This window comes from Rhineura floridana, chromosome 7 (genome assembly GCF_030035675.1).
Source record: "Rhineura floridana isolate rRhiFlo1 chromosome 7, rRhiFlo1.hap2, whole genome shotgun sequence".
Taxonomy (NCBI): domain Eukaryota; kingdom Metazoa; phylum Chordata; class Lepidosauria; order Squamata; family Rhineuridae; genus Rhineura; species Rhineura floridana.
The window spans coordinates 131,521,463-131,544,380 of NC_084486.1; the positions used below are offsets into that span (position 1 = coordinate 131,521,463).

Genomic DNA, 22,918 nt, shown 5'->3' on the forward strand with positions numbered 1-22,918 from the left:
CCCAGAAGAGGGGCTGACTGTTAAACCACTCTGGCCACTGGAGCTCTGTTAGGGGAATAGGAGTCTCCTAACAACTCTCAGCACACTTCAGAAACTTCCCAGATTCTTTGGGGGAAGCCATGACTGTCTAATGCTCTTGGAGGTCGCTGATTCGTAGGGTCGCCCTAAGTCGTAGTAGATTTGGAGGCACATAACAATGGGTGCAGCCTCCTGATTAGCCAAGCCAAACAGCTGTGAGTCTGGCTTTTAGAACTCTGACAGTTCTTACTGAGCATGCCTGATGCTATAATAGACTTCAATGTTAAATTTCTTTAATTAAAAATCAGTCAGGCCTTTTAAAAACTTTTAAACTGCAGAAGATGAAGGTCAGAGTATGGGGCAAGGTCAGTAATAGGATTACAGGTACTCTGTGAACATGGCTGATTTTTAATTAATTCCAACAAATTATGAGACCACTGACATAAAAAAGTCCAACAAGGGTCTGGATTTTTTTCCTCTTGTTTTACACTTTGAACTCTCTATTTTCTCTGACTGTTTTGTGTATCACCACAAAAACGTAGAGGGTTGTTAAGCAAGTGTTTCTGAGTTCAGGACTGTCAGTTTTGTAAGATTTTGTTTTGAAATGAGCTTATGGTTTAACATTGTGGAATGTGAAAAATCCATGTTGGCTATAGTATACAGCCACTCTCATGGCTGTATAATTACGTGAAAGGCATCTGAAGGTTGTTTCCAGACTCCAGCCACAGACCAAAGCTGTAGCTGTATATAACCAGCTACACATGGAATTAAAAACTTAATCAACAGGGCCCAGTCCAGAGGAACAGTACTACATAACTGGGAGATTATATGTGAATCAGCCATATGTGAAATAGCTTGTTTTGCATATGTATCTCCACTGTTAACTTTATTATACTCCACTGCAACTTTATTCATTCATTGTCAGAATACACATAGCCGTGAAAATGCCACTAGGACAATAGCAAAAAGTACCAGACTAATATACCTTAGATTCTACCTTTTATTGATGGCCCCAAAATTTGCTTCACAGTAATTAAATACTGCCCTGTGGCATTAAAAAGACACACAAACATATCAAAATATTTGTTTTCCAAAGATTATGTACATATTATACACTTTACAGTCATATATGTAAACAGGTATCTCTTCCCCCCCCTCCCCAAGCAATAAATCCTTTTTGTGGCAAATCTGTACCAACACACACACTCCTATGAAATGTTGAGAGTAGGGTACTTTTTAATATATATATATATATATATATATAAAGAATAGTTCAAAACATCTACAAAAGTAAAATTATTATTAGGTTAGTACAAAAATTGATTATATTACATTCATGTAAAAAAGTTAAAAAGTAATAGTAACCTGTGGATCTTATGCAATTTGTCAGTTCCAGGCCAAGATATTCTGCTGCCAGAGGTGAAGGACAAGTTGGTGCCCCTATCCCATTCTACAGAAAGAAGCCAGCAGGTCTGCTTTGTGCCCCTGAGGGAAGTTCTAGGAAGTTCTATGGCTGACCAGAGCATGTGCAGTTCCCAATGTGAGGCTGCACAGAGGCCAAGAAAAGAATCCAACCTTCCTGTTCTGATAAGAAGCCTCTCTGACACTGGCCCTATCTGCTGCAGAAACCCTTGTGCATCAAATGCCGATCACTGCAGAGGAATCTGCGGTTCTCTTTTGTGCTGGCAAGGCCAAACTGTAGGCTAGCTCTCTGGGTCAAAATCATCTCCACACAATGTATCCCAAACATCTTTAGGAACAGAAGCGCATGAAGGACGTGTGACACAGCTTGTTCATGGACAAAAGCCCCACAACCTGGCTGCAAATCTTATGAGCCCAGAACTTGATCACCAGACTTGTAGACTGTCCTCAGACGCTGCAACAGAATCATACATTATTTCATCCACACATATCACAGGTATGCACTATACCAGCATTATTGGAATCCTAATTTCTGGTCAGGCCATTGTGACCTGTTGCCTGGGAATCATTACCTGCCCCATGCCCCTGCTGCTACTGGTAATATCTTACAAGATCACAGATGGGCATGCACAAGGAATCAGGCCACCCATTACCTTGGCCCATGCAGTTAAAGATTATGGGAGAAATGATAACATTAGTAGAAGCACAAAAGGCAAGAGACTTGGTTATTCTGGCACAGCAGGGTTAGTCTACCACAGCTACCAATTCCCATTGTCCCATACTTAAAGCCTTTATGCCGAGCCCTTTTAAAATCAAATCATCTTCATATAAACAATACGAATATTACACACAGTGGTGTGTGCAGCATATATGGGCCGAGTGTGGTCCCCAATCTGCACTGGAATTATGTAGGACAGTACTTCTCTTGCTAAAGGTGCATATCCTCCAACATGCCAGGAAAACACTTCATATGAGGAAGGGCCATCGCTTAATGGTAGATCACCTGCCTTGCACATAGAAGGCCCCAGGTTCAATCCCCAGCGTCTCCAGGTAGGGCTGGGAGAGACTCCCTGCCTGAAACCTTGGAGAGCTGCTGCTACTCAGTGCAGATATTACTGAGCCAGATGGACCAGTGGGCCTGATCCAGGAGAAGGCCGCTTTCTATGTTCCTTTATACCTGCTAGGTAGAGCCATTCCACTTGCCTGGAAAGCAGCCCACAGTGAGGGAGATGGGGAGCACTGCTCTGGTACTAATCCAATGTTTTTGTGCCACATTTTGTACACAAAAGCAATGTCTCACATACATCAGAAATAGTGATCCTAGTATGCACAGACCACATACCATCAAACAACATGTCCCCCCACATTCATTTTGTTTATCTGCCAAACATAATACTAAATTTTATTTGAGAGAAGACCATAATCTCCAACCACTGGTTTCCATTTCCTGCACAACTTGTGTCCCAGCATCAGAAGCTACACAGCTCAGACTTGTTGTCTTGTGCATCTTGTAACTCAGGATGCAGGGGAGTGGGAGTCAGGTTTTTAGAGGTAGCACAGTGGTTAACTGAACTATGAGCTGGAAAAGGTCTGGTGAAAGATCTTATCCTAGCCATGCATTCACTGGGAAGCAGTGCATATTTAAATACTACCCAGTCTATAACACTGATCAAGGAACCAGAAGCGAGCCTCCCTGCACCCTCCCTTCTTGAGCATGTATTTGACACCCTACCTTCCTAACCAGGGTTTGAAGCTGGCTTTAAACCCTAGTTAAAAGTACCCATAGTTAACATCAGTGCAGACATCATGACTAACAAGGATTCAGGCCACCAGTGGAAGCACTGGGAAGGGGAACATTTATGCACAAGAGAGGGACAGCTTCAACGATCTCCCCTAGATAGCCTTCAGCCAGCTACCTTCTCTCAGCATTAGCCTACCTCCATTTGAAAATATGGGGACACTATTGCTGGTCTACCTTACAAGAACATTGTAAGGATTACTGAAATAATACACATGAAACACTAAGGCTGTGAGCACCCAAGTCGCCTACAGCAAACTGTTTCCATTGGCCACACCTGGATGGGCAATGGGTTGATATGCCGATCAGCTGCAAAATCTGTTTGAAGCGGAATTTTTTTAAATGCATTCGAGCTGATCCCACTGGGTTTTACAGTAAAAAGGGACAGAGTTTGACTAGCGTCATGTGCCCCCGTTTTCAGAAAAGAGAGGTGGAGATGCACTGGAACCAGCAGAAACGCGTGTCTCTCCCCTAAGCAAGGCACTATATGGTCTAAAAAACAACAACCCAACACAGCTTTTTAAGAGAGTTGTGCAACGCTAAATAAAACAACAACACTGGGATTGTGACTTCAACAGTTGTGTGGCCTATGGTAAACAAACAAAATGTAAGAGGGATGGAAGGAGGGGCACTAACAGCACAAACCCAAATATGTTTACTCAGAAGTAAGTGACTGTTTTCATTGGGGCTTATTCCCAGATAACTGTGGGGAATTGCAGTATAAGACAAGGAAATAAGGCTATCTCCACCAGCACGTGACAGCAATTTAGGGGTTAATAGTCAGTCTACAAACACATAACATATGAAGTGGTAGGAAGAAACTCTTCAATCTGACACTAGTTTACACACCCACTGCTATGGACTGCGGTGACACATTTTGTTTTGTGGGTGTGTATGTAAAGTACTATATATAGATGTGTAATATCAAATGTTTGGATCAAGCTAAGCCAATCAACACTACCTCTCCAGGGAGCGAAAGCAACAACTGGGTGTGAAAGACATACACAATCCATTTGTGTGAGCATGACATGAAAAGGGCTTGAAACATCATTTTTGACATATCTTTCGACATAGCTACCTCCAAGTGTTCTTCAAGATGCCGCTGCAGACAAGATGTACATCAGATTCATTCAAATCAAAGTTAACAAGTGGTTAAGGCACTAGAGTGTGCAGACCTGAATGCATATCAAAGTATCTTACTGAGATACAGATGCAACGCTTCACCCCGCCTCTTCTCAAACATTTAGCAAACAGGCACTGTTTTTCCCCCCCAATAATGCATCTGAAGAAAAAGGCCGATCACTATTTGGACAATGCCACATAGATATAAGTGGAAAGAGATCCCAAAACTTTTAGAAAAGAAACAGTATAAGAATTAACAGGAAAAATTAGGGGGAAACCACCTTGTCTATTTGTTTGTGTCATATATAACCTTGTATAAAAGGAATACTAATCTAAACTATTGCATTCATATAAATGCACAAAAACATCCAACAGAAAAAATTAAATTATATATATATATAGGCACATTCTGTAGAGTCCACGCAATTTCTTCTTTTTTCCCCAAGCAGATGCCATTTTGTAACTCAACCCAGAATTACATTTCCCCTCGTCTACGGGCCTTGGCTGCCACAGCGCCACCTTCCTCTTCCTCCTCTTCCTCCTCTTCATAGTTTTCCTCGTGGCCTTCTTTCTGGTTATTTTCTTCTTGAATTTCTTGCTCTTGATCTCCACCTTCGCTCATTTTTTCTTCAGCCTGGAAGTATAAAAAATAAATAAATCCCAGAACAGTGATAACCAAAGAGACAGTGATTGAGCTTTTTAAAAAATATGTACTTTGCAGTAAAACTCTACAGCATCTGTTACAGCAATATCTATATTTAACACACACACGCACGCACACGAGTCAGAGGTGCTAGCAGAGAACGAAACAGGATTATTGTACTACTGCAAACTATTGAAGTTCTGTGACTGGTAAAGCCTTGAACTCAACTATCCTCTGTGTATTATCTGCTGGGGGAGATCAAGCACAACGTTGTGACAAAAACAGGCGGAGTAACATACTGTGCTAAGTACAGAAAGTCCCCTAAGACTCTTTCAACCCTATTGCTATTGAAGATTCTTTTTAAAATATATATATCCGGAATTACGCTCAAGGTGATGGCCAATTAACCTGTCAAATATTGCCAACTGATTGGATATTATTTGACAAAGGTCAAATATTCCAGGGATATTTGTGTTCTTTCCACTGCACCGTGGGGGTCATCCAACAGCAATTTTAAGGGTGCAAGCTACTTGCTCCTTGGTTTCCCCCTTCCAGATTATATACCTAGCTTCTCTTATTGTCTATGTTTGATAAGCGCACCCATCTCTGAACTGGATATTCAGGGAACAGGAAACACACACACATACAGAAAAATAATGGCAGCAGTACGGGTCACAAGTGCACACCACTAAGGACCACCATCAATATTGCAGAACTTACTGTGGGAAAGCAGGGGTTTATATGTGGTCTGGTTCTGTATGCGATCTGACTCCTCCCCATTTCCCCTTTCCTATTGTGGAAAGGAGAGAACTGGCTATGGGGCCTCATCTCAAGAACTCAGCGGCAACAGCCGGAAGTGGTGGCAGGAGCAAGCGAGGAGGGGAAGCATATGAGGTGGTGGATCGCTCAGCTACGTCTTTGCTTGTGTTGCTGACTCTTCCAGTTGCTGCTGCAGAGACCCTGTGATGGAAGTGACCCCTCTCATGGGACTGACTGCAGGGTGCTTTGCTCCCCAAGAGGATGGTGGTGAGGTGGCAGTGATGGAATGGCCAAACCCCATCTGAGGCATATACCAGCATTCAGTTGGATACTGTTCTACAGGCATATGTTCATTCAAGAGAGAGCACAAAGCACATCTACAGCATTGCGAGTCCCTTTTTGAGGCATGTTTGTTATGACTCTAAAAGCAGGGATAGTGGACCTGTGGCCCTCCAGATGTTGCTGGGACTCCAACTCCCATCAGCCCCGGTAAGTATGGCCAATGGTCAAGGATGATGGGAAGTGGAGCCCAACAACATCGGGAAGGCCACAGGTTCCCCAGATGTGTTCTGAAGGTTTTGTGAGGGACTGGACTCTTGCAGAATTGTTGCTTGCAATATCAGTATGTTTCTTTTTGTTGTCGATGATGCTGATGCTGTTGTTACTGCTCTAATACAAAATACTGTAGATGCTTGACTATTATTTGACAATGACTGAGCTGGTTTTTGTTGTTGGCGGTGGTTTTTTGTACTATTCAACCCTATGTAAAGTGACTCCTTCCACACTATCTCTGAACCTCACAGCTGGGGTGGGGGGTGCTTCTCCATTAGCTCAGGGGGAGCCATGTCCGGAGCACGGCCTTGTCCTTCATTATTGGATGAGTTTCAGTTGGTGCAGCTCGAAGAAGTGGACAAGGTGCTTGGAATGGTTCGGGCAACCACGTCTGTTCTGGATCCTTGCCCATCTTGGCTAGTGAAAGCTAGCAGGGCTGGGACCACCGGTTGGGCCAAGGAAGTGGTTAATGCCTCCTTGAGGGAGGGAGTAGTCCCTGGTAGCCTCAAGGAGACAGTAGTGAGACCTCTTTTAAAGAAACCCTCCTTGGACCCAGATAACTTGAACAACTATAGACCGGTGGCGAATGTCCCTTTTTTGGGCAAGGTTTTGGAACGGGTGGTCGCCGGCCAGCTCCAGGCGCTCTTGGATGAAACCGATTATCTAGATCCGTTTCAATCTGGTTTTAGGCCCGGTTTTGGCACCGAAACAGCCTTGGTCGCCCTGTATGATGACCTTTGTCGGGAGAGGGACAGGGGGAGTGTGACTCTGTTGATTCTCCTTGATCTCTCAGCGGCGTTTGATACCATCGACCATGGTATCCTTCTGGGGAGACTCGCGGAGTTGGGTGTCGGGGGCACTGCTTGGCAGTGGTTCCGCTCCTACTTCGCGGACCGTCACCAGAAGGTAGTGCTTGGGGAACATCACTCGACACCATGGACTCTCCATTGTGGAGTCCCTCAGGGGTCGGTCTTGTCCCCCATGCTTTTCAACATCTACATGCAGCCGCTGGGTGTGGTCATCAGGAGTTTTGGAGTGCGTTGCCATCAATATGCTGATGACACGCAGCTCTATTTCTCCTTTTCATCTTCTTCAGGTGAGTCTGTTGATGTGCTGAACCGTTGCCTGACCGCGATAATGGACTGGATGAGAGCTAATAAACTGAGACTCAATCCAGACAAGACCGAGACACTGCTGGTGAACGCCTTCCCTGCTCAGATGGTGGATGTTCACCCTGTTCTGGATGGGGTTACACTCCCCCTGAAAGAAAAGGTACGTAGTTTGGGGGTTCTTTTCGATTCTTCCTTGTCTCTCGAGGCCCAAGTGGCCTCGGTGGCACGGAATGCATTTTACCATCTTCGTCTGGTAGCCCAACTACGCCCCTATCTGAACAGGGACGACCTCGCCTCCGTTGTTCATGCTCTGGTAACTTCAAGATTGGATTACTGTAATGTGCTCTACGTAGGGCTGCCCTTGAAGACAGTTCGGAAGCTTCAGCTGGTGCAGAACGCGGCTGCCAGACTATTGACGAGGACCAGTCGGTCTTCGCATATAACACCTATTCTGGCGCGTCTGCACTGGCTCCCTATTTGCTTCCGGGTGAGATTCAAGGTGCTGGTTTTGACCTATAAAGCCTTACACGGCGTGGGATCTCAATACCTTGTGGAACGCCTCTCTTGCTATGAACCTACCCGTTCACTTCGTTCAGAATCTAAGGCCCTCCTCCGGGTACCAGCTCATCGGGAAGCCCGGAGGGTGGTTACTAGATCTAGGGCCTTTTCTGTGGTGGCCCCTGAGTTGTGGAACAGCCTCCCCGAAGAGGTACGCCTGGCGCCTACACTTCTATCTTTCCGGCGCCAGGTAAAGACCTTTTTATGCTCCCAGGCATTTTAATCTTTAATTTTCTTAATCTTTCTACTTTTAACATGTATCCTTCTTAATTTGTGTTGTATTTCATTTTTGTTGTGCTTTCTGTTGTTTGTTTGTACATGTTTTTGTGATTTTTTACTATGATATATTGTATTTTATCTTGTTTGTTCACCGCCCTGAGAGCTATTCTGCTAAGGGCGGTATATAAATTGAAATAATAAATAAATAAATAAATGCCCCAGGACAGGGGGTGAAATGGACTGAATCAAAGGCCAGATGAGTCGCATTTATATATTCTTTGGACAGGAAGGCTGTTGGCAAATGGACAGTTTCAAAGGGATGCAAATAATGGAATTTGTGCTCCTGACCTTTCATTAAACCCGTATCTCCCCATTCAGAGTTACACAAGAACTGCAAGGGGGCTGTAACAGGAATTCTCAATTAATGTGTCTCCCAAAAAGGATTCCATTTGTCAGGATTCACACTGATTTCACTGCAACATAATTTGTAACTACTCCTTGAATTTTTTTAAGTATTGTATTTATATATTAAACCTGTTATTGGCTGCTTTCTGGAAGCTCAAAACAGTTCTCCAGGGTGGTTACCAATCCAAGCACTGGCCAGGATAAGACCTGCTTAGCTTCATGTGGTCCCAGACCATTCTTCTTCACCTTTACCTTGCTCCAGTGCAAGCTTCAAAAGGGTCAACTGAAAGCCCATTGCCCCAAGCTCTGCAAAATCTTGGAACCAGCCCCATATCCCTTCATGGTGCCCCCTTTGTCTGTAAAGTCTCCCTTGACCACCCATTTCTTTGACTGTCTGCACAGTGCCTACATTTTCATCATTTTCACCATATGGCTCTTCCCCGTTGTGTTCCAGCTCCATCTTCTTCTCCTCAGTCAGATCTCCCTGTGCCTGTAGAGAGAGACACATGCCCAGTTGCAGGGAAAGCAAGAACCCATTTAAAGTCAGCCTAGGTTTATGGTCATTTTCAGAGACAGACCTTTGCAAGACAAAGTATAGGAGGAAAATGTTCATTCTGGGTTGTTTGTTTGCTTTGACCTACAGAAAGAGGAGGATTTTCTCATCATATATCCTGGAATATGGCTGACTATTTCCCAGCCACAAGGGCTTCTAGCAATTGCACCTGATTTATCCCGTATCCTACAGGGAAGGACTTAAGCTCAGTAGCCGAGCACATGCCTTTCTTTTGACTTGTTTTTAATAGAGTATTCTTAAATTGTTGTAACCTGCCCAAGACCTTATGGTGAAGGATGGGTAAAGAAATCAAGAATGATGAGGGCGATAATGCCCTGCACACAACCAGGTCCCAGTTCAATCCCCAGAAGCTCCAGGCAGGGCTGGGGGAAAAAAAGACTCCTTTCTGAAACCGTGGAGAGCAGCTGCCAGTCAGTATGGACAACACTGAGGTAGATGGGCCAATGGCCTGACTCAGTCTGAGGTGGCTTCGTAATAAAGGTACGTGTGGAATATACATTATATCCAGAGACTCATGTAGCTTCGAGACTCAAAGAAATACAGAAATGTGCTGACACTTAAAAGGCTGTTCCTTTGGCTCTTCTCCATGTTACTCGCTATGTCTTTATGCCATTTTTCCTCCAAAACAAGCATAGGGCATACATCCCTGCCCCCCAATTTTTTATCTTCACAACCAAGCTGTGAAGTAGGTTAGGTGGAGATGTAGTCCCTCAGGTTACTTACCTCTTCTTCTCCCTCTTCCTGGTACTGCTCGTCCACATTGTCTTCTTGCTGGTCAGGATTACCCACCATCTGAAGACAAACAAACAAGATTCCATAGCTGGCATCTCTGCTGTTGCAGCATTCACTGAAGAGCGTCCATTTATTTATTTAAAATCAATTATATGGCATCCAGGACAGATATAACCACAGAGAGGATGCTGGATGGGAAAAACTGGATTTCCAAAGTGTATTTTTCACCAAGGGCTCATGCAGATACAACTCTGGTTCATCTTTTAGCAGAGCTTGGAAGTAACTAGTTACAAGTAACAAATTACTTGTAATTCATTACTTTTTTGAGTAACGAGTGGGTAATTCCTTTACATTTTGACTGTAATAGAAATAGGAGTAATTGTACTACTTTTGTGGATTAATTGTAAAGTTTCCAGAATTACTTTTGGGCATTACTTGGGGGGGGAGAGCAGGGGAAGTTTTCTGCTCCTCTGATTTGTGGATGAAAATCATGTACCTCAAACTGTGGAGGTGAAAGATATATATATGAGAGAGAGAGAGAGAGAGAGAGAGAGAGAGAGAGAGAATACTGTGTTTGTACCTGGCCCACAAAGTGGCCTCCACCACCCTCTCTGGCTACTGTGCTGCATTTGCAGTACTTTAACTTTTTTGCATCTCAGGGGAAAATGTTTGCTTGGGTGAGTGTCCCTTAGTTGGTGGCAGGGCAGGGTCTGGGTGGTTAACAGAGAGAGATTATGCTTGCTGGATGAGTGGGGGGGTTGCACTTGGTTTGACGTTCAAAGATCTGAGTAGTGGCCTCAGCCTCCCTCCCCACCACCCTTACCAGCGGAGAGACCACCATTGCTATCTTATGAATAAAAATAATTATTCTACTACCTCTGTATGTGTTTGTTTATTTTTAATGTTGTTTTAGGCTACTTAGATGTGCAGCACCTTGTAGGCGTTTTTTTAAAGTAACTGAAATGTAATTGTAGTGATTACTTTGGAGGAAAAGTAACGTAATCAGTTACTTTCAGAGCAATTGTAATGGTAATTACTACTTTTTTGGGCCATGTAACTGTAACTTATTACTTTTTAAAAGTAATCTTCCAAGCTCTGTCTTTTAGCAGTGGTTAAAGTTCCTCTCCCACGTACCACAGTTAAGAACAATATCAGCACCAGCATCAAACATGGTTAAAGCTAACCATGGTTCTCTCATAACTAGGGTTTGAGATTATGGTTTAGTTTATTTATTTAGGATTGGTTGAAAGACGTTAGTCAGCCTGGGCTCCCTTTTTGGAGGGCATGGTTACAAATTTAACAAAAGAAGCAGATCTATTTAATATATACTCCATATTTCTACATGTGCTCAAAGCAACATACAAGTTTTGTAAACAGTAAGCAGTAAAATACCACATTAAAAGGGGGCCTACAAGAAACAGAAATGTTTAAAAGTAAGGCACATTTACAGCACAACCCGATGTACATCTACTCAGAAGTAAATCCCACTGAGTTCAATGGGTCTTACTCTCAATATGCGTATCTACTATACTACGCTTTTAGCATTCTTCTGAAAATGGTCAATAAGGAGAGTGAGGCATTTAAAGTCTGTTAAAAATCCTAGTTACAAGAGAGCCCCCATTTAGCTTCTCCACAATAAATGCTGGGTGTCAATACAACATTTCAGGTCCCATCTGTACCATATATTTAAAGCAGTATCATACCACTGTAAACAGTCATGGCTTCCCCCTAAGAATCCTGAGAACTGTTATTTGTTAAGGGTGTTTAGAGTTGTTAAGAGGCCCCTGTTCCCCTCACACAGCTACAGTTCCCAGAGTTTCCTAAGAAGAGGGATTGTAAAGCCACTCTGCAAATTGTAGCTCGGTGAAGGGAATAGGGGGTCTCCTAACTCCAAGCACCCGTAAGAAACTACAGTTCCCAGGATTCTTTGGGGGAAGCCATGACTGTTTAAAGTGGTATGATATTAATGTATGGACATAAATGTATGGTGCAGATGGGGCCTCAGTGTGATTGCAGGAAGAGGGAGGAATTCACACCCAGGAAAGGAGACAGTACCCAAGAACAAAGAGAATTCAGGGTTCACTCCTGAACTCTTGACCTTAATTAAGAGATCAAAGAACATTATGTCTACACCAGCTTCAAGAAGGTATTTGGACTATTTTGGTTTTCATTCTGAATAACTCTCAATTCCAAAATTTCCCCAGATAGGGGATGTTCTATAACGCAATGGCAGAGAGTATATGCTTTGCATGGCATCTCTATGTCGGACTCAGAAAGACTAGTCTGAAACCTTAGAGCAGCCTTTCCCAACCAGTGTGCCTCCAGATGTTGTTGGACCACAGTTCCCATCTTTCCTGGCCATTGGCAATGCTGGCTGAGGCTGATGGGAGATGTCCAACAGCATCTGGAGGCACACTGGTTGGGAAAGGCTGCCTTAGAGAGTCACTGCCAATCAATCAGGGGTAGCCAATGTGGTGCCCTCTAGATATTGTTGGACTACAACTTCCATCACCCCTAGGGCTGATGGGATCTAGGGTCCAGCAATACTGAGCTCCATCGACCAATAGTCTGTCTCAGTATAAAGCAGTTTCCTACCTTCCACTGAGTTTCATGAACAGAAAACTTTAGGTTTTGATATTCAGTGCTCTGTTCAGAGCTTGGAAAAGTTACTTTTTTGAACTATAACTCCCATCAGCCCCAGGCAGCATGGCCACTGGATTGGGCTGATGGGAGCTGTAGTTCAAAAAGGTAACTTTTCCAAGCTCTGGCTCTGTTATATATTGAATGCTCTCAAAGGAGCTCTGTCAAAGCATTAAACTTTTTAGTAGATGCTCAAAAAACGTTTGTTCAAGCAGGCTTCCAGTGGTTTAGTCAACTAAGCTGTTTTTTTGTTGTTGCTATTTTTCAAAGAACACATATATAGCTTTAGGGGTGTCTTTATTTTATTTTATTTAGCTGCTTTTGAGTTCAAAAAAAGAAAGGCGGGATAAAACACTTTAAAAGAAACGGAACAATATGGTTTGCCTTCACGTCCAACCATTTAAAAAATATAGTACACACAAATAATTCTTAAATAAAAATATTTATGCAATGGTTTCTTTAAAAAAAAACACAGTCCACAAAATGATGGTCTTGGAGCCAATGGAAAATGCCATAGGCTTTGACGGATCCTGGAGACAAATATTATAGTTTGGAATTCAGCACTGTCCCTGAAGGAATTGAAGAGATTGGAGATAAAGATATTATCGGTTCAAAAAAATTTCTGGACTGGAAGGATTTGATGGAACTTGAAATGGAGAAAGTTAACAGAATTAATCCCTGTTTTGTGTCAATGGAAAAATCTTCAAGAGATGTACTAGTGTATCATGTGGAAAAGAGGAACAGAGATGCGGCTTTGCAGCAATACTTCAGTGATACGTTCGGAATTCATGGCAAGAAAATATCTGATGGAGGAAATTCCTATCAGACTTTTATTATATGACTATGACAGCAAGATTTTTGGACGCGTGGAGATGGAAGATGGACCTAATACGGATAAAGACAGAAGAGCGATTTGAAATTACTGGACTTAGTAGACTTGATGAGTTGGTTAATTGACATGTTTATTTAGGGGGGAAAAAATTGATTGATATATATCTCAAGATTGGAAACTTCTCTTTGACTTTTTGTGGAAGATTAAAATGATATGATGTTAATGAGATTTGAAACCAATTAAGATAACCGCTGGAGGAAGGTGATTTTATAATCTATTAAGAGATAGGCTTGTTATATATTATAGATTTATAGCTGAACTATGACAAATCGGAAGTCAATATTTTTATATTTTTTTCTCTTTTCTTTTGTTTATTGTATTAGTTATTGATTTGTGTGTTTTTTTCTTTTTGTATTGTTTTGGTTTTGAAAATTTGAATAAAAATTAATTGAAAAAAAAAAGAAAATGCCATAGACACTGGCCACATTTAGACACATTACTTAACCGTAGTTTAGGACTCTATGAATGAGCTTCGGACTCATAAATTCCCCCCTCCCTCTGGCATGGCTGTGAGATCGGAAGCATCTACTTCTGTTTTCAACTAACCGTAGTTTGTTTCATCCGAAACAGGACTGTGGTTAATTTAAACCATGGTTTGTTCAAAGAAACCAAGATCAATCCCTGGTTTTCATCCTAGCTTGGCTGAATAAACTACAGTTAAAACTGCAGTTTAGTTGAACATGGAAGTGGATGCTCCCAATCACCTCCTTACAGCTGTGCATGAAGAGGACAGGAGACAGAGCATAGGCCAGTGCACATAACACTAAACCAAGGTTTAGCACAATTCAGATCAGGTCACTCACTTCATAATTTTTTTAACTGTTTTTAATATTGAATTATTAATAATGATTTGTTTTAATGATTGAATTCACCTCCAGGTGAAGGGCAGGTAAGAAATCTAATTAATTGATTATAAACAAAACAAAAGACACAGGTCTGGTGGACAAGTACACGTACATCATCAGTCTTCCTTACCTGTTCCCTGTACACTTGTTGCCTAGCAGATGAATGTGCCAATTTACACCACTGATAACTAAAGCAATTGAGCAGAGTATAGTACCCTGTTCACCCATGCAATACATTGCTGGATGCTGTACTTCTAAATAAAGGTCAAATTTCTCTGCGGACACTGATTTAAAATTACCTAGTGGTAATATTTGTAGAGGAGCACCAACACATAAACAATCTGCAATTCTTCTGAAATTTGAATAGGCTGCCGTAAATGGGTAATCTGCTTTAGTTTTCATTTCTCTGTGAATTTGCATCTCTCCCCGTCCCCCCACCTGGCCCACTTGCCCCATCCAAGTTGCAGATCCACCCGTGTGATGGGGTGCTACTGAAGAGCTGCCGCCCTCCTGACAGCGGCGCTGCTGCCACTTACCTCAATGGGGGCAGGGGCACGATGGTGATGACGACTTTGGGGCTGTGTGGGCACATCAGTGGGAGCACCGTATTGGCTCCACCATTGCACCCACACACACCTCACCATCATCATGCTTTGCTCCTACATCACCCAGGTAAGCAGCAGTGATCCTGTTCTCAGAAGCATTGCTCTGTGCCACCATGCCAGCCACTCCTGCCCAAATGTACTTGTGCATGCATTGTAACTAAATGGAACTTGATGGGATTTTGCACGTGATCATTTGGGTGCTGTGTTTCATCAATGTGCTTGGGTGGACTGGTAGAAGGAAGGCGGGGTGAAATGCAAGGCAGATGCCTAATGTAATGGGAAATCAACTTTTCTCTAGAATCGGTCCTTGATGACCAGTGGACAGATCTGAACTGTCTTGCATTGTGTGTGAGGCACTGTGAAACCTCTCTTTACAACAGTTCTTTCACATATGCACAACATCATTTCAGGCTGCAGCCTTCCAATGAAACAGGACCTCACTTGATGGCTATGATCTTTTGTATACTGACCACTAAATGTTCTTCCATTTCAGGATTCTCTTCTTTCCGGCTGTTTGGCTTTAGTTGCTTATTTTTGTCAGGGAGATTTTCTTCTCGCTCTTGTTCCGCTTCCTCAAACTCATCTTCCCCCTGATTGTTGGGATCATCAGCTGGATTGACGTCATCCCCGGCTGTCTTCTGCTTTTCAAGAGAATTTTTGTTTTTTAAAAATGTGTGCATTTCACTATAATGTTGCCCTAGGTTCATATCCAGCACATTGCTCAATCTGATTTAGGTTTTCAGCTCTATGCAAAATGAAAATCTATGTTTCTGAGGAGACATACAGCATAGTAATATACCCATATGGGGTTCTTTAGGTGCTACAGCTAAAAAAGCCTAGGGCTTGCCTAACCACCCCTCAGATGTTGAACAGAGTGTGCAAGGTGGCAGAGAAGAGGCTTTCACCCAAAGGCAGCAAGATGTTATACATAAGGTAACCCTTCTTTATCTTCACAACAACCCTGTGAAGTGGGTTAAACCAGGAGAGGAAGTGACTTGCCCAAGGCCACCTAGTGGGTTTAATGGCCGAGCAAAGACTTGAAAGTCAGTATGCCCAGGGCAAATGGTCACAATATCCACTCCAAGTCATGGAGCGCTGCTGTAAGAAGAGAATGTAGGCTGGTGTTGATTGTGGTAAAGCTGGCAGGGGCATAATGAGCTGAACTCATCTCTTCCCACTCCTCAACTTGATCCCTTAAACTAGTGTAGCATAGAAGCTAAGAGATTGAGTTGCAAGCCAGTAACCCCTTGGATCAATTCTCACTTCTGCCATGACCTCATGAAGTGGCCTTATAAACAAGCCACCTTCTCTCAGCCTTTGCAATGTGGAGAAAATAATTGCCTGTCTTGCTGAGATCAGCTGGCTTTAGTTTTCTTTCTCTGTGCGTGTATTACTTGACTGCATTCTAAACTGTTTTATTACATCGGCTTTATTTTAAAATTGTTGCAAACCACCGTGAATGGGCATTTGATTAGAAAACTGGAATACAAATCTTAATATAAACACATAGATACATAAAACAAAACATAAAGCACTTTGTACCCATGAAAGTGGTATATAAACACTAAGTGTTGTTATTCATCCTTCCTGCCTGGCTGGAATCTTGAACTGTTCTAGCTGATTTACGATTTCAAGATTCTTAGCCTCCTTTTTCCCTTCTTCATTCTCTGATGTTGCCCCATCCATTCGTTTGTTGCTGATGTGCTTTCATACAGGACCACCAGCCTCAGGGCCAGCTTGTGGATGGAGGGTGCCTTAGCAGTGTACCATTGAATGGACATCTGGCAGCTACAGCAGACTCCTTAGTTTTCCCAAAACACAATGCTGCAGAAGTTCTGTTTGTACTAACCCATGGATGTGTGTGAAGAAACCTTGCACTGGGTCTCCGTAATACCAAGAGGCAGCAGGGGTCAGGAGAACTTCAATGGTTGTACTTATTCATAGTAAACAGAATAATAATAATGATAATAATACATTTAATTTTTGTGTCGCCTATCTGGCCGAAACCACTCTAGGCGACGTACAACATTAAAGTTCAAATACAATATAAATACATAATAAAATAGAGTGCAGTCAACAATAATCATTTTAAAAGCAGCAGTACAGAACAGTTTAGAACAGCATCTCAGCATGGCATAGTAGCTCAGACTGGCCCTGACTACACAGACAAAGACTAAGACTGAGGAAAAGCTTCCAATGGGTTCTAGCCAGTTCCCACAGAGGGAAGGGGAGCTTCTGCTACAGGTAAGGCATGTCTCTTAAGAGACAGATGGTGCCCTTTACACTGTTGTCCTGCAGAACTGTTAGTTAAAAAAAAATGGCTGCCACAACAAAAACTGGGAAAACTTACGATGGCAGCCCAGTCAATATCATCGTCAGTCCCAGATGGCAATGCCAGGCCTGGCCAGCCTTGCTTCTGCCTCTGTTGCAAGAAAAAGCACCTCCAGCCTGATGCCTGAGACAAAATTATTGCCTTAGCTGTCTTCAAATCGAGTCATGCTTATTACAAAGCTGTCAAGAAGCATACTTTTCAATATCGGCATATGCCATCCCCACTCACCTGCTCTTCATTCTGCTCACTCTCCACTCGGTGGTCCAGTTCCCGATCCCGTTGCTCATGTGCATTATTGTGAACTTCTTCCTCCGCTTCACCTGGATGCCGGTTCTGTCGATCGTAGTCTGATCAAAAGATAAAATAATTCATCCTCCCTCCATTCAGAAAGACCACCAAAGTGTGAACACTGTATTTGTAAGCCACAAAAGGAACAGCATGTCACATGTGGATCCAGAGTGACATTCAAGATATATTATGGCTGCTTCCACACATGGGGCTGACTGCATTAGCTTAACAGATTTAAAAGGTAGCGCTTCTGTCCCAATTTCTAAAATCCCTTTCACACTGCAGTGCCTGTTGCGTTAAGAACAGTAGTTTTTTCAGCCGATATAATGGCATTTCACGCTACTGTCTTTCACAAGGCTTGTTTTCATCCCTCACCCATTATACACATGTGCACTGTTCCCCACTGTGTAGGAGGTCTAAGAACTTGTCCTGTCGCCATGCAAGCCCTCTCCCTTTAGGATCTGATTTTTTAAATTATTTTAGTTGTATCAACACAGTAGTGTGTGTAGGAAATGCTGCTGCTATGCTGCTGCCGATGCCAGAATACTGGTACAATTTTCGTCAGGCAAAAAATCCCCCCGCATGACTAAAGGATGGGAATGCACTGCATGCTGGGATGCTTGTCATGTGAGCGGCAGCGGCTAGTAAAAAACTCCTGCAATCTTCTGGGTTCTCAGCCTTGCTAACGGATTATTTCTGGTATCACTTATCATGGAAATTAGCGCTAAACTTGCACTACATCCCATTAGAATTCCGGAGCTAGCTTGTACATTGTGTGAATGATCAAATATAATGCACAAATTACTAGGTAAGAAATCATCAGAATAATGGAATAAAGTGCAGTGTGAAAGCAGCCTCAAGTAGAATAAGAACATAAGAACATAAGAAGAGCCTGCTGGATCAGGCCAGTGGCCCATCTAGTCCAGCATCCTGTTCTCACAGTGGCCAACCAGGTGCCTGGGGGAAGCCCGCAAGCAGGACCCGAGTGCAAGAACACTCTCCCCTCCTGAGGCTTCCGGCAACTGGTTTTCAGAAGCATGCTGCCTCTGACTAGGGTGGCACAGCACAGCCATCATGGCTAGTAGCCATTGATAGCCCTGTCCTCCATGAATTTGTCTAATCTTCTTTTAAAGCCATCCAAGCTGGTGGCCATTACTGCATCTTGTGGGAGCAAATTCCATAGTTTAACTATGCGCTGAGTAAAGAAGTACTTCCTTTTGTCTGTCCTGAATCTTCCAACATTCAGCTTCTTTGAATGTCCACGAGTTCTAGTATTATGAGAGAGGGAGAAGAACTTTTCTCTATCCACTTTCTCAATGCCATGCATAATTTTATACACTTCTATCATGTCTCCTCTGACCCGCCTTTTCTCTAAACTAAAAAGCCCCAAATGCTGCAACCTTTCCTCGTAAGGGAGTCGCTCCATCCCCTTGATCATTCTGGTTGCCCTCTTCTGAACCTTTTCCAACTCTAGAATATCCTTTTTGAGATGAGGCGACCAGAACTGTACACAGTATTCCAAATGCAGCCGCACCATAGATTTATACAACGGCATTATGGTATCGGCTGTTTTATTTTCAATACCTTTCCTAATGATCCCTAGCATGGAATTTGCCTTTTTCACAGCTGCCGCACACTGGGTCGACATTTTCATTGTGCTGTCCACTACAACCCTGAGGTCTCTCTCCTGGTCGGTCACCGCCAGTTCAGACCCCATGAGCGTATATGTGAAATTAAGATTTTTTGCTCCAATATGCATAATTTTACACTTGTTTATATTGAATTGCATTTGCCATTTTTCCACCCATTCACTCAGTTTGGAGAGGTCTTTTTGGAGCTCTTCGCAATCCCTTTTTGTTTTAACAACCCTGAACAATTTAGTGTCGTCAGCAAACTTGGCCACTTCACTGCTCACTCCTAATTCTAGGTCATTAATGAACAAGTTGAAAAGTACAGGTCCCAATACCGATCCTTGAGGGACTCCACTTTCTACAGCCCTCCATTGGGAGAACTGTCCGTTTATTCCTACTCTCTGCTTTCTGCTTCTTAACCAATTCCTTATCCACAAGAGGACCTCTCCTCTTATTCCATGACTGCTAAGCTTCCTCAGAAGCCTTTGGTGAGGTACCTTGTCAAAAGCTTTTTGAAAGTCTAAGTACACTATGTCCACTGGATCACCTCTATCTATATGCTTGTTGACACTCTCAAAGAATTCTAATAGGTTACTGAGACAGGACTTTCCCTTGCAGAAGCCATGCTGGCTCTGCTTCAGCAAGGCTTGTTCTTCTATGTGCTTGGTTAATCTAGCTTTAATCATACTTTCTACCAGTTTTCCAGGGACAGAAGTTAAGCTAACTGGCCTGTAATTTCCGGGATCCCCTCTGGATCCCTTTTTGAAGATAGGTGTTACATTTGCCACTTTCCAGTCCTCAGGCATGGAGGAGGACCCGAGGGACAAGTTACATATTTTAGTTAGCAGATCAGCAATTTCACCTTTGAGTTCTTTGAGAACTCTCGGGTGGATGCCATCCGGGCCCGGTGATTTGTCAGTTTTTATATTGTCCATTAAGCTTAGAACTTCCTCTCTCGTTACCACTATTTGTCTTAGTTCCTCAGAATCCCTTCCTGCAAATGTTAGTTCAGGTTCAGGGATCTGCCCTATATCTTCCACTGTGAAGACAGATGCAAAGAATTCATTTAGCTTCTCTGCAATCTCCTTATCGTTCTTTAGTACACCTTTGACTCCCTTATCATCCAAGGGTCCAATTGTCTCCCTAGATGGTCTCCTGCTTTGAATGTATTTATAGAATTTTTTGTTGTTGGTTTTTATGTTCTTAGCAATGTGCTCCTCAAATTCTTTTTTAGCATCCCTTATTGTCTTCTTGCATTTCTTTTGCCAGAGTTTGTGTTCTTTTTCATTTTCTTCATTCGGACAAGACTTCCATTTTCTGAAGGAAGACTTTTTGCCTCTAAGAGCTTCCTTGACTTTGCTCATTAACCATGCTGGCATCTTCTTGGCCCTGGCGGTACCTTTTCTGATCTGCGGTATGCACTCCAGTTGAGCTTCTAATATAGTGTTTTTAAACAACTTCCAAGCATTTTCGAGTGATGTGACCCTCTGGACTTTGTTTTTCAGCTTTCTTTTTACCAATCCCCTCATTTTTGTGAAGTTTCCTCTTTTGAAGTCAAATGTGACCGTGTTGGATTTTCTTGGCAATTGGCCAGTTACATGTATGTTTAATTTAATAGCACTGTGGTCACTGCTCCCAATCGGTTCAACAACACTTACATCTCGCACCAGGTCCCGGTCCCCACTGAGGATTAAGTCCAGGGTTGCCGTCCCTCTGGTCGGTTCCATGACCAACTGATCTAGGGAATAGTCATTTAGAATATCTAGAAACTTTGCTTCTTTGTCATGACTGGAACACATATGCAGCCAGTCTATGTCCGGGTAGTTGAAGTCACCCGTTACTACCACATTTCCTAGTTTGGATGCTTCCTCAATTTCATATCTCATCTCAAGGTCTCCCTGAGCATTTTGATCAGGGGGACGATAGAATAATGTGGACAGGAAGAATACTGGCACAAGGAGATGAATAGATAAGTTAGCCATTCCCTGGTCCGGTGACCATCAAGTCTGGAAACAAGCCAAGCTGGGCTTGACCCATTTTGAATGTGACCAACCAACTTAAAATGTACTCAATTAAATTTTCAATCAGTGTTATTTTTCAAGATCATTCAGAAAACTGGAGACATGGCCAGGGGTGGGTGGGAGGAGAATATCACTTACTTTCTTCTTCTTCCTGGGCACCTTGTTCTTCTCCTTGCACAATATCCTGATCTAGGTTGTCATAATGGGATTGGTGGCTGAAAAGATTACACAAAAGGGTTCATTCAGATTCAGAAGGCAGCCTTTAGTCATAAAAACAGAAGTGGGGAGCCTGTGGTAACCAGATGTTGTTGGACTCCCAACTCCCATCAGCCCTAGCCAGCATGGCAAATGTGAGGGATGATGGGAGATGGGTTCCAACAACATCTAAAGGTTCCCCGTTTCTGTTGTGAAAAAACGTGAAGATCAATGCTAACCCATTAAGCTAGCCAAAAACCAAAAAAGGAGTTACAGATCCCTTTGTGTTACAGGCAGGAGGAGCAATTTAGTGAGGAAGGCAGCCCTCCCTCTTTGGGGGTCGTGCCTCCCCCTTTGACTTGTTTTGCAATGACAACACTGGAATCCATGGGAGAGTTCCAGGCCATTACCATTTGACCCCTGCCAGCTGCAATGGGGTGGGGATAGGTGGGCAGGAAGAGAGGGTGTTCTTTCAGTGAGTGAAAGGAGCAACCCAGACCAGGATGCCCCCATTCCCAGAATCCTCTGCCGTGTGCAAGGATTCCATGAAGAGAAGGCAGGAGTTCCTTTAAGACCAGGGTGGGGAACTAATATGGCCCTCTAGGCCTCTATCTGGCCCTTGAGACTCCCCAGGCCACACCTCCTCTCCCAGGCCACACCCCTCACCAGCCTGCTTTGCCTCCTACTTGACTGCCTGGCTGTAAAGTGGTAATGCCTCCTGCATGCCTGGATGGAGAGAGTCACGTATGCAAAACCTGACTTTCTGAGCAACTGGAATGTAGCTGCTTATACAAAGGGTAAGAAGTAGCATCTGGTACTCCATTTACTTGTGCCTCTGGCCTTGCCCACCACTGACACGTGGCCCCCAGAAGATTGCCTATGAGGGAATGCGGCCCTGGGATTGAAAAGGTTGCCCAACTCCTGCTACAAGACAATGTGATGTGGAAAGGATGTGATGTGGGGGGCAAACACTTGAAAAAACACAGTTGATCAGAGCAACATCTGTGGCCCCATCTGCACTATACTTTTTAAAGCAGTATCATACCACTTCAAACAGTTGTGGCTTCCCCCAAAGAATCCTGGGAACTGTAGTTTAGTAAGGGTGCAGAGAGTTGCTAGATGACCCCCTATTTCCCTCACAGAGCTACAATTCCCAGAGTTCCCTGGGAAGGTCTGGGAATTATAGCTCTGTGAGGGAAATAAGGGGTCATCTAGCAACTCTCAGCACCCTTAATAAACTACAGTTCTCAGGATTGTTTGGGGGAAGCCACGGTTGTTTAAAGTGGTATGGTAGCTTTAAAGGTATAGTGCAGATGGGGATGTTGCGTGTCCACCTGGTTCATGTATCTGGGCAGCAGTGCAGAGTCACTGGGTTTATGAACATGCGGAGATGGAGGTTACTGGCCTGTGCCTCCACATAAGCAATGTATCCAAAGCCTGACCCCAAGGTGGCAGTATCACCTTAAGCTCCAAGCAGTGCAAAAAAAAAGCCCCAAAGTACTAGAAGATTCTGGCAATTCTAGGTATTTTCTAAGTCTAAGGCACTAAGCTACCA

General features: G+C 43.3%; 1 protein-coding gene across 5 annotated transcripts in view; it reads right to left on the bottom strand.

The window, feature by feature from the left end:
- Nucleotides 1–1,004: 1,004 nt before the first annotated feature.
- The window catches only part of GOLIM4 (golgi integral membrane protein 4), a 93,052-nt gene continuing 71,138 nt past the window's right edge, over nucleotides 1,005–22,918 (bottom strand). For 4 of the 5 annotated variants that reach the window (XM_061637254.1, XM_061637252.1, XM_061637256.1 and 1 more), the window contains 6 exons: nucleotides 21,307–21,383; nucleotides 17,457–17,575; nucleotides 15,367–15,537; nucleotides 9,906–9,974; nucleotides 9,018–9,098; nucleotides 1,005–4,994 (listed from right to left, as the gene is read on the bottom strand). In XM_061637254.1, coding sequence (XP_061493238.1) covers nucleotides 4,836–4,994; nucleotides 9,018–9,098; nucleotides 9,906–9,974; nucleotides 15,367–15,537; nucleotides 17,457–17,575; nucleotides 21,307–21,383 — 676 coding nt within the window. In that variant the 3' untranslated portion in view covers nucleotides 1,005–4,835. The remainder of the gene's footprint in view (nucleotides 4,995–9,017; nucleotides 9,099–9,905; nucleotides 9,975–15,366; nucleotides 15,538–17,456; nucleotides 17,576–21,306; nucleotides 21,384–22,918) is intronic. The other variant, XM_061637253.1, reaches the window with a different exon arrangement.